Consider the following 16,580-nt stretch of genomic DNA (forward strand, 5'->3'; position numbering starts at 1 on the left):
GGGGGAGGGGAAGGGGAGAGGAAGAAGAAGAAATCTATGTAACTGTTATTTTTCTAATTCTCAGGAAAAACATTTTCCTAAGCCTGAGGTTAAATATAAGATTTCAAAAATGCAAGTTCATTTTTGTGATGAAATCCCTATACTTGTACTTTAAAACAACTTTTTGTTTTAAAAACTCCACAGTGGAAAACAAATACCTATTTAAATACTAAGTATTTCTCAGTGTCAACAAGGACTACCTGCATCTGAATCACCTGGGGTTCTTGTTAAAACTGTGAACTGTGTGCCCTAACCCAGACCTACCCAAACAGAATTGGGGTAAAGGGATCCCCACTTCTAATTTGAACAACACACTCAAGTTTAGGAGCCCCTGCTTTAGACAGTGGGCTGGAATAGCTTCTAAAACCACAAGCTTCTAACAGAAGAATTTTTATTATATCCTGTAAGTCTATTCCTTAGAAAGGAAGAAAGGATTTATGCACTATCTGTGCCAAGAGGAGAGTTAATCAGAGCAGTACCTGCATCTCGATTGAAAAAACAATCTTTATCATGAAAGGGTCTCAGGTAAATGGGGGAAAAAAGAGAAAGAATAGGATCTTTTCCCCATCTTAGATGTTTATAACTTGAATCAGAAAAGACTGAGACAGGAAGATGGAAGCAAGCTTGAGGCTTTACTGAAATGATAATTTTGGAGGAAAAGGAGCAGCAATCAAGAGTGAGGATTCCATGGCGTCACTGACCATGAGACACACAGTGGAGAAGGGCTCCTCAAAGCTATCCGATTCCAGAGCCCGGGTCTCGGCTGTCAGGACTGTAGACATGTCAAAGGACTGAAAAGCCTGGAAACTACTTAGGAATAAGGATTCAAAACATACCTCCTCCAATAAAAAAAGTGATGACAGTCCAAGACTGTTAAGGAGAGAGAAAATAGAAATGCAGAGTTGACATTAACTTGTCCCTAGGTGGTGCTATCTCTTTAAATTTTGCTCCAATATTTTCTCTTAAATTTAATATGAAAACATAACTAATTAGCATTGTTAAATATATATAAAGCCATAAATATTTCATTCTTTAGACAATATCTTTATAAATATTTAGCTAAGCACTTTTCCACACCTAGAAAAGAGTTTAAAGGCTTTACCAAGGAATCAACCACCAACCTGGTGGTCACGCCCTGAATTGCAGCCAGAGAGCCAAAGCAGAAGTAACCAGTTTCTACGGTGTGCAGTTTACAGAGCTGGTTGCATTTCAGGGATAGCAAATACCACACCCTTTCCTCCCTTGAAGTGCCTGTGCATTTGGTAAGGGACAAACAAATGGAGATGACCAAATTTAGGCAAAATGCAAAGGATGGCTCTCCGGTCAGTGGTGATATTTGCTTCAGATCTATCCTTGCAGATCCTTGCCTGGGCTCATCCTCCACTGAAGCCCAGCTTTAACTGATTCTTTTTTCTCTCACAGGGATGTGGGTGGCGGGAGGTGGGGGAGGTGGGGACAGGAAGCATTAAGAGTATCATGGCAGCCATTTGGGGGCAGCTTTATTTATATGGTATGGATATAAAAATAACTCATTATTTCAAAAAGCCATTGAAAACCAATGAAGGTCATAGGATAATACTTCTTATTCAGCCTTTACAAGTTAGAACTCAGAATATTCAGGTTGAGATGAGGGACCCTAGCGAGTTTCATTATCTGCCTGAGAAACGTTTCATGCAGGGGGACTCGTTGCTGCTGCTGATGTTTCTAGAACTTCAGACAAAGAAGTTTGATCAAAGAAAAAACATTCCTTGCAGTCTCAAAGGAGAGACTATGTCCAATTCTCCCATTTATTCGAAGCTTTGCTTTTATAATTTAAAAAAAAATTTCTAGGCTCTTTTCAATTTCTAGATGCATTTTCCCATCAAATTTAGGGCTTGGAAAATTTTGTTATTTTGAGAATTTGTTTAATTAAGCAGGAAGCTCTTCTATAGATTTAGGCATCGTTCAGCCATAAATCATGAAGGAAAACTAATGAGGACTGAGAATATTGTATGACAAATATTAGTACTCGTTCAGGGCAGAATTCAACATCATCCAAGGAAGGTTAATCCTTGAACTAATTGGAGTTTTTCCCTTTTCTTGACCACCATTCTCCTCAGAAATCCATTCATTCTTTTCTTCTCCCCCTAATGCCTTCTTTCCTCAGCCTCCAAAATCCCACAAACCTTCCCTAAACGTACAGGAACTTGGCGGCATCGTGTTCTCTGTGGCACGGTGCCTCCTGGAGTCATGCAGCTAAGGGTCCCTACTGGGGAGCAATGAAGCCTCTATAGGACACACTAGGGCCCGCCTGATACCCTGTAGAGGGGGAAGATATAGTAAAAAACCCAATAAGGGCTTCCCAGTTCAATGGAAGTACAATCTAAAACCCTCGTTTGAAAAAAGCCAATATACTTTTATACATGTTTTTAATGGTTCTAAAGGCCGGAGATGGTACAAGTTTGTCTCATTCCGTCCTCTCCTTTCCTCACCTCCTTTCTAAAGTTCCAAGTGCCACGACCCTGTCACTGCTTATTCCTGCCTATTCCAGTTTTCACCTTCAACCTCTGCAGTGCATCCCATTCTATAATGTGGTCTTGGTACCTATAAAGAAGGGAGCTGGTCTACTTCAGTAGACATGGGATGGGCTTCAGCTCCAGTGTCTTAGGGCTAAATTATCTCAGGGCCCATGGACAGAAAAGAATTGAGACCACGGGCAGGCTGAATGTTAGTGACGAGGAGGTAGGAAACCTGGCAATGGTAATTTCTGAATCCATCTTTCTAAGTCATATCCAGCTTGCTTGTGTGTTTAGTGCCTTCTTTAACACTTACTTTGAATGCCTCCAAAAAGAGCCTTGAGACGCTATGGAAATTACAATGTGGTCTGTAATGGAGAGGAAAAATCATTTTGCTTTTCTCATGCTCTTCCCATTTGCAAAATACAAGTGAACATTCAATGGATTATTTTATGAAGTATTGTGTCTTTATTATTTTATCAACTAAACTTCTATCAATTTTATCACTTGAACAATTAAACTACTATTACAAAGTCAACAACAGGGCCATGGTCAATTCAAGCAAAATGAGAGATTGTAACATGCAAGCAGGACACATATCCTTCTACGTCTCTCCGCCATCTTCTAATTGCTCATGAAGACATCAATTTTAGTGCTTTGTGAGGTTAGGGGAAAACAAAGTGGACATGTGTGTATTGGCTACATTTCAATACGCTATTTCCCTCAAACTTTGGAAAATCTAAACAAGTACAAATTGTCTTGCAATCTACAAACACTTTCAAAAGCAATGTGGCATGGAGAGATAACAACTTCAATTAGAAAGCTACCTCCAGAGTCAGACAGAATGGCTCTCCGGAAATGTTTGACTATCCGTGCATCCAGAGTGCATCTGGAGTAAGTAAGAAGGGTTCAAGAAAAGAAATCGGGGGATGTTGACAGAGTATATGAAGGGAGACTGAGGGAGAAGGCTAGATTTGCTTCAAAATCCCATTTACACAGATTAAATGATATATAAATCCAAGTCTCAGGTTTTTAAAATGGTGTTTCTTATAGTCTACTGATGATTAGCAGTCCACAGAAAAACATGAAATATTGAAATTAAGTAACTATGCTTTCCATGTCTAATTTGTGGGGGAGAAGAGAAGGCTGCCCACTAGTCAGTTCCTGGGAGAAGCAAGCAGGTGTGCCAGAAAGTGGCCTTCTAGCTCCAGTATCAGGGACATGGACAGCATCAATGGGCACGTTTCTCAGAGGTAATGGAGAGCATCAGACAACCCTGTGAATTAATTAAGTGGAGGCTGGTGAAGAGCGCCACTTTATTTAACTTCAATAATTTTCCTTCATTTGGAGGATTCACAGGATGTCCCTCAGACACCAGATGTCAAGACAAGTGTTACAAGTCTTGGCGATATTAATTGTCCCCCACCACCACCACCACCACCGTCCTCTCACCACCGTCATCTGTGACTTCAAGCCCACACGATGACTCTTTCCCTACCTTAGTCTCTTCGATGCCAGCGAAGACCTTCATCTTACCTCCACATGGGAGCTTGCATGGCTCCCCTTACAAGACCTAAACATTGAAATTCTCTTCATCCATCCTACTTTTTCATTTCTGCCTGCTTTCCACCTTCATGAAGACACCACACTGCCCTCTGTCTCCTTCCTATCTTCTCTGACTCTTCTTTTCTCATTCCATTCTCTGGCTCTTCCTCCTCCTCCTGATCCCAAGAATGAAGGGTCACTGGATTCTTCCCTCCCTCCTCTCCTCCTGCTATAACGTCTTCTCTCCTCAGATGAGCTCATCCTTTTCTCCCAGTTTTGTGAATGTGGCAGCCGAGATTATTTCTCCTATTCACTGCTGCTCTCCCCGCTAGAGTATCATATTTTCCACTATTGGTTTTCTCAGAGTGGCTATACCAAAGGTTCAAAATCAGCTTCTCAAAGACTAAACTCATCAGTCTTAGCTCCTAAGCCTACTCTTTCTCACAACATCCCTCCTAAAAACAGTAATCATTTATTGAGCACTTACCACGTGGCGGGCACTGCTCTAAGTAACTTATGTGAGATATTACATTGAATCCTCACAACAGGTCCAAGAAGAAGATACTGCTGTTTCCCTAATTTTACACATAAGCAAACTGAGACACACGGAGAGGCTGTTTACAATTAAATAACTACTGAAAGTCAAGGCTAGGACTGGAATCGAGGCAGGCTAGCCCCAGAACCAAACACTTAACCACTAGGCTGCACTACACCTCCTTAACCAGATTTCCATTCCTACACTCGTCTTCAACTCTCCAGTCTCTTGTCCAACCAAATGCTGCTGGTTTTCTCTCTGCACAGCCCCTCCCTTCTGCTGGCTGTCCTTCTCCCCTGTCCTCATCACTCTTAGCCAGACCAGTTGTACTGACTTCCAGTTCTCCCCTACTCGTCCTCTCTCTAGGCCCACTCTGCTGGAATTTTATTTTCAGAAAAAGGAAAACCCTATTTTCATAGGGTTTTTTCTTACAGATATAAAAACAACACATACTCATTGCATCACAATCAGAAGATTAAAACAAACATATACAAAAGAAACTGAAAACCCAAATCACAATTTTTCCTCTCTGGAGCAAAGTGTTGCTAGCATATCAGTGTTTATTCCAGATATTTTTCTCTTTCTATGCAGACACACAGACACATAACTTTTTAAAATTAAAAAATTGGATCATATTTACTTATTGCATTTTAATTTTTTTCATTGACAACAGTAGGTATTATTAGCCTTTTTGATACTTGCCAATCTTAAAGGCAAATATCAATGTATTTGTATTATGAATGTACAAGTTTGCATTTTTCTAATTACTAGTGAATCTGAATATTTTTCATAGGTTTAATGGATATCTCATTCTTTCTCATGTCATCTCTGTCCATACTTTTTAGTAGGTTATTAGACTCTTTCTTACTGACTTCCATGAGCTCTTTACATAGTAAACATATTAATCCTTTGCTTACCGTGCATATTGCAGAAATTTTTCCCAGAGTTGTTCATCTTTTTAGTTTTGTTTATGTTAGAGCTTTTGCTTTTTTGCTTTTTTGTTATTTTGATTTGCCATACAAAAGTTTTAAACTTTTATGTAATCATATAAACAATTTTTTTCCTTTATGCTTTCCATCTCTGGTGTTCTGTGGCCAGATTACTGTTTCTAATGCTCAGCTCTGGTCTCCCAACCTCTGTAATGATTAGTGGCCCCCACAGCCTCTAGAAGCCCAAACTCCTCAGCCAGTAGATAGGTACTGTCCCTTGGTCAGGTCACAGCTCATCTTGTTTCTGGCTCCTTTCTTTTCTACAATTTATACTCCATTCGATCACAATAAATTGCTATTCTGAAAATCTGTCCCATATTTCCACACTATTAGAAATTACAAGAAAAAATATTAACAGATTTTAATACTGAATAGAGAAAGTCATTAAAATAGATTGATCCAATATTCTTGAAATTGAATCTTGGAGATAATAATTTTTCAAAGTAGAGATGGAATACACAGGACCCTGCTTCAGGATTCCCGTGTGTTGGGAGAAGGGAAGCTGAGGATGAGTAAGGGCACATGGTGCAGGTTAGGATATTCCGTTGCAATCTAAATGCATTCAAGTGACATGACTCAGACCATGGAGGCTGCTGCGTACGTTCCTCTTGGTTATCTGCTACGTGAGCTGACTAGTTACCTAAAGTTTACCCAGAGCTTTTCCTATCCAGAACTCCCAACCCCTCTGTTCACACTGTTCTCTCTATCTGGAATGCCTTCTCTCAAATTCCTTCTGGTCCCTCCTCATCTTGTCTGATACCAATCTTCGGAGTCTGGGCTCAAGAGCAATCTCCATTTTTGATGCCCAAGCAAGAAGCAAGTCAACACTTGCTTGTTATAGTTTGCAATGCTTCATTACTCTCTCATGTCACTCATCCCATTCTCTCTTGCCTCATGATTATCTGAGTGCACTATCTCCTTACCATATTGTAAATTCCTTGAGGGCGGAGATCACATCTCACCTTGGAGCACTCCCCCAGTACCACACAGGGGCACTAGGTAGTTCTCAGTAAGTTTTCTAAATAAAGGAATCACCATTAGGACTGGTTAATGTTACATCATTGAAGGCATCTGAGAAACTCCATGGAGGGCCACACTAGGATTGGGAACAGATCTGAGATCATTAGACTAGGTGTTCCTTTTGATGCTTAGCAGCTCTGCCCTATCAGCTCCACATCCACTTCAGTATTAGAATCTCGGCCAAGTCAACATTCCTGAGACCTAGTATTTGCTCTGGAACATCCACTGAGCTACCTAGGACATATGGCTAGAACTTCAGTTCCTTCCAGCTGGTCCCTCCACTCCTGCAGAAACAACACAGCTAAGTTTCTAGAGCATCCCAATACAAGATAAGGCTGCGGGAGTCAAGGTTCACAGAAGTACAATTCACTAAAACATGACCTAATTTACAGCAGTCGATTGTGCTCAAACAGAGGCTCAACGCAAAGGGACTGAACATTGAGAGAGACAAAGAGTGTCATACCTGGATGTTAACATCTGCCCCGTTGTTCACTAGCAGTTCAAGACACAAAGCACCGTGTGTGGACGCAGCAGCAAAATGCAAAGGGGTGAACCCGCTGTTGTTGGGCTGGTTCACGTTAGCACCGTAGTCGGTCAGCTCGTTGACCACGGCATCCTGCCCATTGTAGCAGGCCAGGTGAAGCGCCGTGTTTCCATACACATTGATTTCATCGATCTGTAAGTAAGTCCAACATAGGGCCATTAAAATCACTGAAGCCAATTTACCTCACTTTTCACAAAAAGCCTAATGGCTGAGCCAGAAAAAGGAAACATCTATCTGCCAACGTAATTACTCAGAGCTTACTCTTGCCCCAGCGGTCACCTGGGAATGCTTGTCGCCCAGAGGTAAAGATCAGCAAAAAGTGAATGTGACAAAAAGTGAACCGGGAGGAAGAGTGAGGGTCTCCAGTCGTGGAGAGGCATTTTCGGCTAGGAAAGGGGAAAAAGTAAAAGGCCAGGCTGCCTAAAATGCCAGAGGCGATCTGAATCAGGGGAGTGAGAAAAGAGCCCCGAGGGAGGTTCTGTGGAGCCCAGACTCAGAAGTTGGGCTCAGAAGCCGCTCTGGGCTTCTCTCTGTGGTTGGACACCTCACAAGGCCACTTTCCAGGAGCAGAGCCAAGAAGCCGTCCTGGGCATCAGCACATGGCTCTCTCTTGCTTTCCCAGGTCTGTCCCGGCTGCTGGGTTTCACCACCATGGTCTCAGGATGGCAACTTGGTTTTTCCTCTCGTCCAGGGACACAGATGGTCCAGAGCCTCACCACTGCCCCTGGTCTGCCAACTGAAGGAGAGCGGGGTCAGGCTGATTCCTCCAGCTCAGCACTGGACACTTCTGCTGTTTGTCGCGGCCATTCATTCATTTCTGCTTGTAAGCCACAATTTAGAAGGCTAGATTCCAGAGATGGGATGAAGAACTCTAGCCAGTCTTCTAAAAATGACTGGTTAATATGTATTATGTATAATATATATGTTTAAATATTTCTCTATGCTGATATAGAAGGTTAGTCTGTTTCTGGTTTTCCACTACTTAAATATATGCCCCCATTGCCCTTCATCAGTTGCCCACGTAAACCCAAAAAGACAGGATGCTAGGAAATGAGGGATTTTTTCCTCTTGAGTTAAAAATGCAAACAGGATTTCATTTCAGAATAACAGAAAACCCACAGTCACACCACGGGGTGATGCATTATCCCCGGCTCACCTCCACCCCCAGATTCAGGAGATGCTTGACCACGTTGATCTGCCCGTTGGAAGCTGCAGCGTGCAGTGGGGTGTAACCCTTCTTATCTTTACACGTCACTTCTGCGCCATGGGTAATGAGCAATGCCACCACGTCCAGGTGGCCTTTACAAACAAAGCAGCAGAAAACATCGTTAACCTTTATAGGACAATTTGACGATTCATTCCACCTAAATTATCACTGTTAGCTTTTACTGCCACCAGCATTTTGCTGAGCTGTTTATAAAAAGCTGGTTCATGGTAAACATTCAACAAATATTTAGGGAGCCCCACTATGTGTCAGACTTTATGTCAATTCTGTGGGGAAAAAAAGATGATTCATATGGAGGCCTTCTCTTCAAGGCCATGTGGCGGAAGTGACACTGTTCACAAGTGAATACTAACAAGGTCTGTGCTGACATGCTAGTACCACAGCCCCCCAAAAATATGTTAAAATGGAAGCAATGCTTTTGAAATCAGTTGCCATTCCTCACTGAAAAGTCTAACCATGACAATTTGTTTGGAAAACTAATGAAAGGAGAAAGATCAATTAATCAGAATGACTCCAGATTATCGTTAAACCGAATGAAATTGCTGCTGTTTGACCATTTTTTAATGCACAAAAATGACAATTTCAGGGGTCGGCCCCGTGGCCGAGTGGTTAAGTTTGCCTGCTCCGCTGTGGTGACCCAGGGTTTCGCCAGCTTGAATTCTGGGCGTGGACATGGCACCGCTCATCAGGCCATGCTGAGGCGGCGCCCCACATGCCACAACTAGAAGGACCCACAACTAAGAATATACAACTATGTACCAGGGGGCTTTGGGGAGAAAAAGGAAAAAATAAAATCTTTAAAAAAAAATGACCATTTCAACTTAAAAGCATTCTTGTGAATTACCAGCTAAACAGAAAACCCTTCTAGTTTCAAGTCCTGTTGGCATATTTTCTAGAATATTTTCCTTTGTTCCCTATCTCACTAAACATAGTCTGAAAAACGTATTTGACCTTTATTTTGTGACTGAAGATTGTTCGATGCTTCAGGTCATACCTCTAAATAAACACAGTTCATAATTGAAGGGTAGAAGATAAGTACTGACTCCAGTATAAAATGCGTGTGCGCACTGCGTGTAGTGTGTGTATGGGAGAGAGAAAGGTGTGTGTGTGTTTGTGAGAGAGAGAGATGTGTGTGTGGTGGGGAGAGTGTGTGAGTGACAGAGATGTGTGTGAAAGAGAGATGTGTGTGTGTGGGAGAGATGTGTGGGGCGGGGGAGAGAGTGAGGTGTGTGTGGGAGAAAGAGAGAGATGGGTGTCAGAGAGAGAGGGGTGTGTGTGTGGGAGAGAATGTGTGTGTGAGAGAGGGGTGTGTGCGTATGCAAGCGAGAGAGAGAGGGATGAATGTGTGTCGGTGTGTGTGAGACAGAGACAGAGACAGAGTTTGGGCTTGGCTTTCTTTAATTAAAATTTGACTCTTTTCCCCCAAGATTTATATATAGAAAAAATTATTTTCAATTCTGAGTGGTGCTATCTTAAACTTAAGTGGTGCTATCTTTTCTCCCCATTTTGTCCTTTATTTCCTAAAGATGGTTATCTATATATTTGTTCCTATTTGTATCCTGATGACACACAAAATAATGACTTTACTTCTTTAAAGCAAGTCTACACAAATGTTTTAACTGTACATCAGCAAAGAACAAACTTGGAACCCCAGGCTCTCTGAGTCCCGTCTCACACCAGCGTAGTGTGTGCTCTGCCTAAACACGGATCTGGCAAACGTTCGCTGGCTCCAGTCCTACAGGTACCAGGCAGCCATCCATTCTGCCTCAGTCAACTCAAAAGTCACGTCCCCTTAAAAAATGATAATGCTTGCAAAAATCTTAGGATTCTGGTTGTTTAAACCAAGAGAATTATTCATACCCATCTCTAGCCACATCATTTATTTCATCCCTGCCCCAGCCCACTCTCTTTTTCCTCCCTACAATTGCTATTGTTTTTTTATGATGATAAAAGGCATGAGTGCTTGCTAAAAAGGATTCAGAAAAGGCAAAAAGGTGTTAAAAGGAAACCCAAACCATCCCCAACCCCCAATCCCCAGAGATAATTAGTCAGCATCTCAGTGTATAATATATCCGAGATTGCTTTTATTATATAGATTTTTTCAACAAAAATGAGGATTATCTTATTCATATGGTGTTATGCTCTGTTTTCATTTAACGTATCACAGAATCTTTCTATGTTCATAAATACTAATGACATCATCACTGGAATTACTGCACAGTGTCCCATTGTGTAGATCTTCCATAATTTACCAACACAATCTCCTGTGGATGGGCATTCAGGTTGTTTATAACTCGGTGCTGATAGAATCCTGTCTACTTTTCTAGCTGCAGGATGTTCTCCAATTAGAAACACAAAGGAAGGATCTTAGCTCTTCACTTCCCACAAGTCTACACTGAGAATAAACTCTGTGAGGTCTATCATTTGGCCATGGTATTTGTGCCAATAAAAGTTAAAAGAGAAAAACGTAGAAATGTGACGTCTTCTTTCATCTCCTGGACCCGAGTTGGCAACTCAAGGACTGCAAGTCCCAGTTTATTGGCAGTGAAACAGAGCAGCATCCACAGTGACTCTGGTCTCCTCAACCTACATCATAACTACATAACAGTCAAGGGGTTGTCCTTTCTTCCTTCCTTTTTGTTTCTTTCAAAAATATTTATAAATAAGAAGACAAATGGGATTCATGTCCTTGCCTGGCTAGCCAATCCTCTTTCTTTGTAAACAACTTTTTTTGCCCCCATAACAAGTTAAAATAAGCACAATTTGTGCAGCTTTCCAATCCAGACTGAAACACATTCAACAAGATGCAGGTCATGATTCATCCCTCCTTCTCTTTGTAGGATTAATAAATCTCTGACAAGGCAATCGCCCAACTAGAGTGCTCCATGCATGCCAGTAAAATGGACCAAATCTTAATTCAAATGAAACCCAAGGTTGAAAAGAAGTTAGACTCGCCCAAGAGAAAACCCACATGGTCAAGGAGAGATCCACGGCCTCTTCAGTTAAGTTTATCCGTACTTTGCTTTCCATTCATGGAATCCTTACCCATATACGCTGCCCAGTGCAGAGCACGCCGGTCCTTCTTGTCGAATGCATTGATGTTTGCCCCTTTGGCCAAGAGTAAATTGACCATCTGAAAGATAACCAACAATGGAACCAAGTGTACACTCTGTAATGGTGAGGGCTGCTTACCACCTGCAGGTGATCTGAGCCAAATGAACGTCAAATCTAAAGGCAAGTCAGAGATCTGGGTTCAAATAGATGAGGAAGACGACGTCACAGCCATCTCTGTGACATGTGTGTCAGAGGAAAAGACTGAAGTGATGGCTCCTTTTTCAATTCACTGTGGCTCTAAATTTAAAAATAAGTGTGATTGCCTAAGGTTTGCTGTACAAATATTATCATCATATTCTCTAAAAGTCTCAGCAAGGCTCCACTTGGGGCCAAGAGGGTCTGCAGCAAGGATTCTTGTTCCCAGTGACGAGGACACCCACCTCCACGTGGCCATTCAGAGCGGCGTGGTGCAAGGCCGTGCGTCCCCCTCGGTCGGAGACGTTGACGCTGCTCAGCAAGGGAATGATCACTTCCGCACACTTGACGGCCTTATTGGCTGCTGCCACGTGCAGGGGGGTCTGCCAGTTCTTGTCCCTCGCATTGACATCAGCCGAGTGCTTAATCAACACTTGCACTGCTTCCTACAGCAAAAGCAGAGGTTGCAGGGGTCACTGAGAAATGCTCAATCAACACTTACTGGAAGATGCTTGACCAGCCCCTGGAACTACGGAAACGGAAGGCTCCCTGCCCTCAGAGGCTGGCTCAAGAACAAGATGTATGTTCTTCTACAAGCAAGGTAACGTACGATAGAGATCAAAAGGGTAGCACAGGTTAAAGCAGATTCGCTTTCCCTTTCTCGGTTAGGCCAAGAGCCCTGGCACATCTCCAAAACCAAGTCAACCTTCTAAGTATAAGGTTTCTTTATAAGGTATAAAATATCCTTAGGCCAGATGAGAGCACTCATGTGCAGGTGTGCACACCAGGGTAAAATACCCAGAAGCCAAAAGGCCCACAAAGGTCATCTAAGGTTGGAGGTGGTTGTCGATAAACCTCCATCTTCCAAAGCCAAAAGCCTCAAAGCCCTTCAGACATTCTTGGATCAATTTATAAACCTTTGGTTCTCTCAGCCAGCATCTTCACCCTCACTGTGCGATCAATAAGCAGTCAAGGGAAGAGGATGACTGTTACTACATCAGCTTGAAGCTACAAAATTGTTCCGTCTTTTCCCAGTCTTTTCCATGTTATAATGGGGTAACTTCTTTTCTACTGTTGAGTTTCTTCACCTTTACAGAGTCTCTCACTTTTTAGTTTCCTTTTATTGCCCTAATCAGCTTATCAGCCTCTTACACTATAACTCTCAACTTGGCTGTGCAATGGAATTGCCTGGGGAGCTCTTAAAAATGCAGATGCCTGGGGCCAGCCCCGTGGCTGAGTGGTTAAACTTCCTCAAAGTTCCTCGCGCTCCAATACGGTGGCCTGGGTTCGTGGGTTCGGATCCCGGGTGCGGGCCTACTTCATTCATCACTTATGCTGTGGAGGCATTCCGCACACAAAGTAGAGGAAGACAGGCACAGATGTTAGCTCAGGGCTAATCTTCCTTGAGCGAAAAAAAAAAGGAAGATTGGCAATGGACGTTAGCTCAGGGTGAATCTTCCTCACCGAAAAGAAAAAAAAATGCAGACGCCTGGTCCCACCCTAGAGATTCTAACTGGCCTCAGAATTTTTGTAAAACTCCCTGGGGACTTTGTTGTACAGTCAGGAATAAGGACATTCTTCTGTTCAGTCAAGTGAATGATATAGCTTCTCTCAAGAAGGGAGTGGCTGGGGCTAGCCTGGTGGAGCAGCGGTTAAGTTCGCATGTTCCGCTTCGGCGGCCAGGAGTTCGCCGGTTCAGATCCCGGATGCGGACTTACACACTGCTTGTCAAGCCATGCTGTAGCAAGCGTCCCACATACGAAGTAGAGGAAGATGCGCATGGATGTTAACTCAGGGCCAGTCTTCCTTAGCAAAAAGAGGAGGACTGGTGGCAGATGTTAGCTCAGGGCTAATCTTCCTCAAAAAAAAAAAAAAAAGAGAAGGGAATGGCTGCCTGTTGTTTCCCTTTACTTCTAGACATGTTCCTGGACCAGTTAGTGGGGCTCCTTTATGGACATCTTGTCAATGTGGCATCAATGAGCCAATGAAAAGCATCAGTACCACACTCCTACCACCCTTCATGGACCAAGAACCCTGCCTTGTCCACCTTCATCCCCACAGGCCTGGACTGTCCAATCTACTTTATTATGCAGGTAAAGAAAAGTGCCCCCAGATAGTAGATGATTTGAACTCACAAAATTCACACTTTTATCAGGGACATAAATGATGAAATAAAAAGAATGCTCCATGAATCAGTAGTAGCATCATATTGAGATGAATGGCTAACTTGGACAGTAGAATGAGAGCAAAAAGAAATTAACTTTGTAAATTAGAGAATACAGTTTAAATAAATGGTGTACTCCATTTAGATGCTATAAATAAAGGGCAAGAAATTGATAGGGCCAACCAAACAAACAATTTGTTGGGATTACCAAAGAGGAAAAAAAAAGATATATGCCACCCACCCTCAGCAAGACTGCCAATAAAGTAATGATTACTAAACATTCCTTGGCCCATTTCAGAGTGAAATGTGTACATGTGTTATTAATGCCCAGCTACTGTGTGTGAAACAAAGCTAGAACTATGGAAGATTGAAAGAAACATTAGCCAGGCTCTATCTCAAAACTAGTGGGCTGAACAAAAACTAAACAAAAGAAAAGTTAAATCACAATATAAGCGCTAAGATTTAAATAAGAAAAAATAGTATTTTTATCAACTTTGGTCTCAAACTTTGTGAGCTTTATGTAGATGCATAGATAATCCACTGTGATGCGGGAAGAAAATATTGGAACCTCCCCTTATATTTATTTTCCCTAAAAAGGAAAGTGTTTTAGCCGGTATTTAACTTCTGGGTTGGCATTGTGCCCTCAGTCAGCTCCAGAGAGGACCCTGCCTCAGGGAAGAGCAGAGTCCACCTCGCAGAGTGGCTGGGGCTTGCCCTCGCCATTCATTCGCTTTGAGTGCGCTGAAATGTACAGAGATGGGCTTGCCAAGTCGAGTTACACATTGTAATATGTACCCTTAAACTAAAAACATCCTAAAATGGACAAGATTTATGCAAGGAACCCACAGATTAAAGATGATAATACCAATGCAAGTACAAATAACGTGGAAGTCACAGAGCTGACACTTCTACTCCCGCAAAAGCTTTCTATCACCTACATTACAAGGTAAAAATAATGACAGATTTAATCAGATCTGACAAGAGCTTGGCCAAAACAGAGAAAAATCATCAGAAGTCTATTATCTACATGGTTATGGAAGACCATGATAAATGGAAAGCCTCACCCTAAATAATTGCGCCTTGAAATATTAGCTAATGATAGTAGGTCCTATACTACATAACTTACACATAAAATGAGATGCATATTTTGAAGATGGATGCTGAAAGTTTTGCAGATATATGGACAAAAAAGTTGGAGATAACCGTCTCAAAACAATACTATACAAAAATGGGATAGCATCCTTTTCACACATTCACAGCAAACAATACATTCTGACACTGCCATATCTTTGCCTTGTGTGTTATTTTATTGTACTTATGCAGATTCTTGCTTTGCAATAAATATTATGTAAATTCAGGATTAATGAACAAAACAGAAAATTTGTGGGAACATTTCACAAATTTTTACAGTTTGGAGATAAGACCAATGAATTCATGAGAAATTTGTTTTTTAAAGGTGACAATGTGATTACTATTAGAATAACTCAGACTAGGTGAATGAGATATTACCTAGGAGAGGCCCCATCTTTAAATGAATATTTAGGGATAATTTGCATTTCACACAAAGCAACAAGTTAAGCAAAGAAAATATATATTTACTTGCCAGTTATAGTTTACAGATAAATAAGTGTTTTTAGAGTTGGGGGGGGACCTGTATTCTTAAATAGGTAATACTTCTAAAAATATTTTAGTCACAGCTGAATTTTGGTCTGTTTTGTAAAGTTTTATTGGGGCAGAGCCTCATTCATTTGTTTACGTATTATCTATGGCTGCTTTCGAATTATAACAGCAGAGGTAAATATCTGCGACAGAGACCATATGTAGCCATCAAAGCCTAGAATATTTACTATCTGGCTCTTTATGGAAAAAGTTTGCAGACCCCCTGGTCTAGCTCCTTGTTGGAATTACCACAAACTGCAAATTACCAAGTCTGGTTAAAATAAAATTTTGTTATATTTACCAGTATGAAAAAATACGGTTTTAAACCCAAATAGTCTTCTGAGGGTAGGCGGCAGGTCCTGTTAAGAGAGTCAGAGGCCGCTGTGTTCAGTCCTTACTATGCAGTGGGGGCTCCATAGGGAATTTGGGAGGGGGAGGGCCAGAGCTCGGCAGGAAGGAAGAGGCGAGGACAGAGAGAGAGGAGAGAGGACGGGGCCCTGCACCCCAGGGCAGAGGTGTGCCTCTGGGTGGGAGGAGTCAGCAGGCTAAGGGAGAGGAGGGGAGAGCTGACTTATAAACCAAGTCAATTAATTTATGGAATTAATGATTTTTGTAATCAAAAGGAGTCTCTCTTTTCCTGTATCACACATCGGCTAAAAAGTTAATATCTGGGAGTTTGCCCTGACAAAAATTTATAAGGTAAAAAAGAAACTAATGTGAAAGAAGGGAAGCTGAACACTCTCTGAATCAAGAAAAGATACTTAAACAGAACTTCTCCAATTGGGGGAGGAGGGATGCAAAATGGGTGAAGGGAGTCAAAAGGTGCAAACTTCCAGTTAGGAAATAAATAAGCCATGAGGGTGTAATGTACAGCCCAGCGACGCTAGTTAGTAATACTGTATTGCATATTTGAAAGTTGCTAAGAGAGTAATCTTAGAAGTTCTCATCACAAGAAAAAGACATTCTGTACCCATGTATGGTGATGGATGTTAACCAGACTTCGTGTGGGGATCATTTTGCAATATATAAATATCGAATCATTATGTCGTACACCTGAAACTAACATAATGTTGTATGTCAATTTACCTCAATAAAAAATGAAAAAAATGTAAAAAC

The 16,580-nt window shown here is 41.8% G+C and overlaps 1 protein-coding gene across 8 annotated transcripts in view; it reads right to left on the reverse strand.

Annotated features, from left to right (window-relative positions):
* Positions 1-16,580, reverse strand: part of LOC124238283 (serine/threonine-protein phosphatase 6 regulatory ankyrin repeat subunit B) — a 291,103-nt gene that overhangs the window by 110,215 nt on the left and 164,308 nt on the right. For all 8 annotated transcript variants that reach the window (XM_046659052.1, XM_046659045.1, XM_046659051.1 and 5 more), the window contains 4 exons: positions 11,887-12,087; positions 11,438-11,525; positions 8,324-8,466; positions 7,087-7,299 (listed from right to left, as the gene is read on the reverse strand). In XM_046659052.1, the coding sequence (XP_046515008.1) occupies positions 7,087-7,299; positions 8,324-8,466; positions 11,438-11,525; positions 11,887-12,087 (645 nt within the window). The remainder of the gene's footprint in view (positions 1-7,086; positions 7,300-8,323; positions 8,467-11,437; positions 11,526-11,886; positions 12,088-16,580) is intronic.

The sequence above is a fragment of the Equus quagga genome, chromosome 4, assembly GCF_021613505.1.
Source record: "Equus quagga isolate Etosha38 chromosome 4, UCLA_HA_Equagga_1.0, whole genome shotgun sequence".
NCBI classification, from domain to species: domain Eukaryota; kingdom Metazoa; phylum Chordata; class Mammalia; order Perissodactyla; family Equidae; genus Equus; species Equus quagga.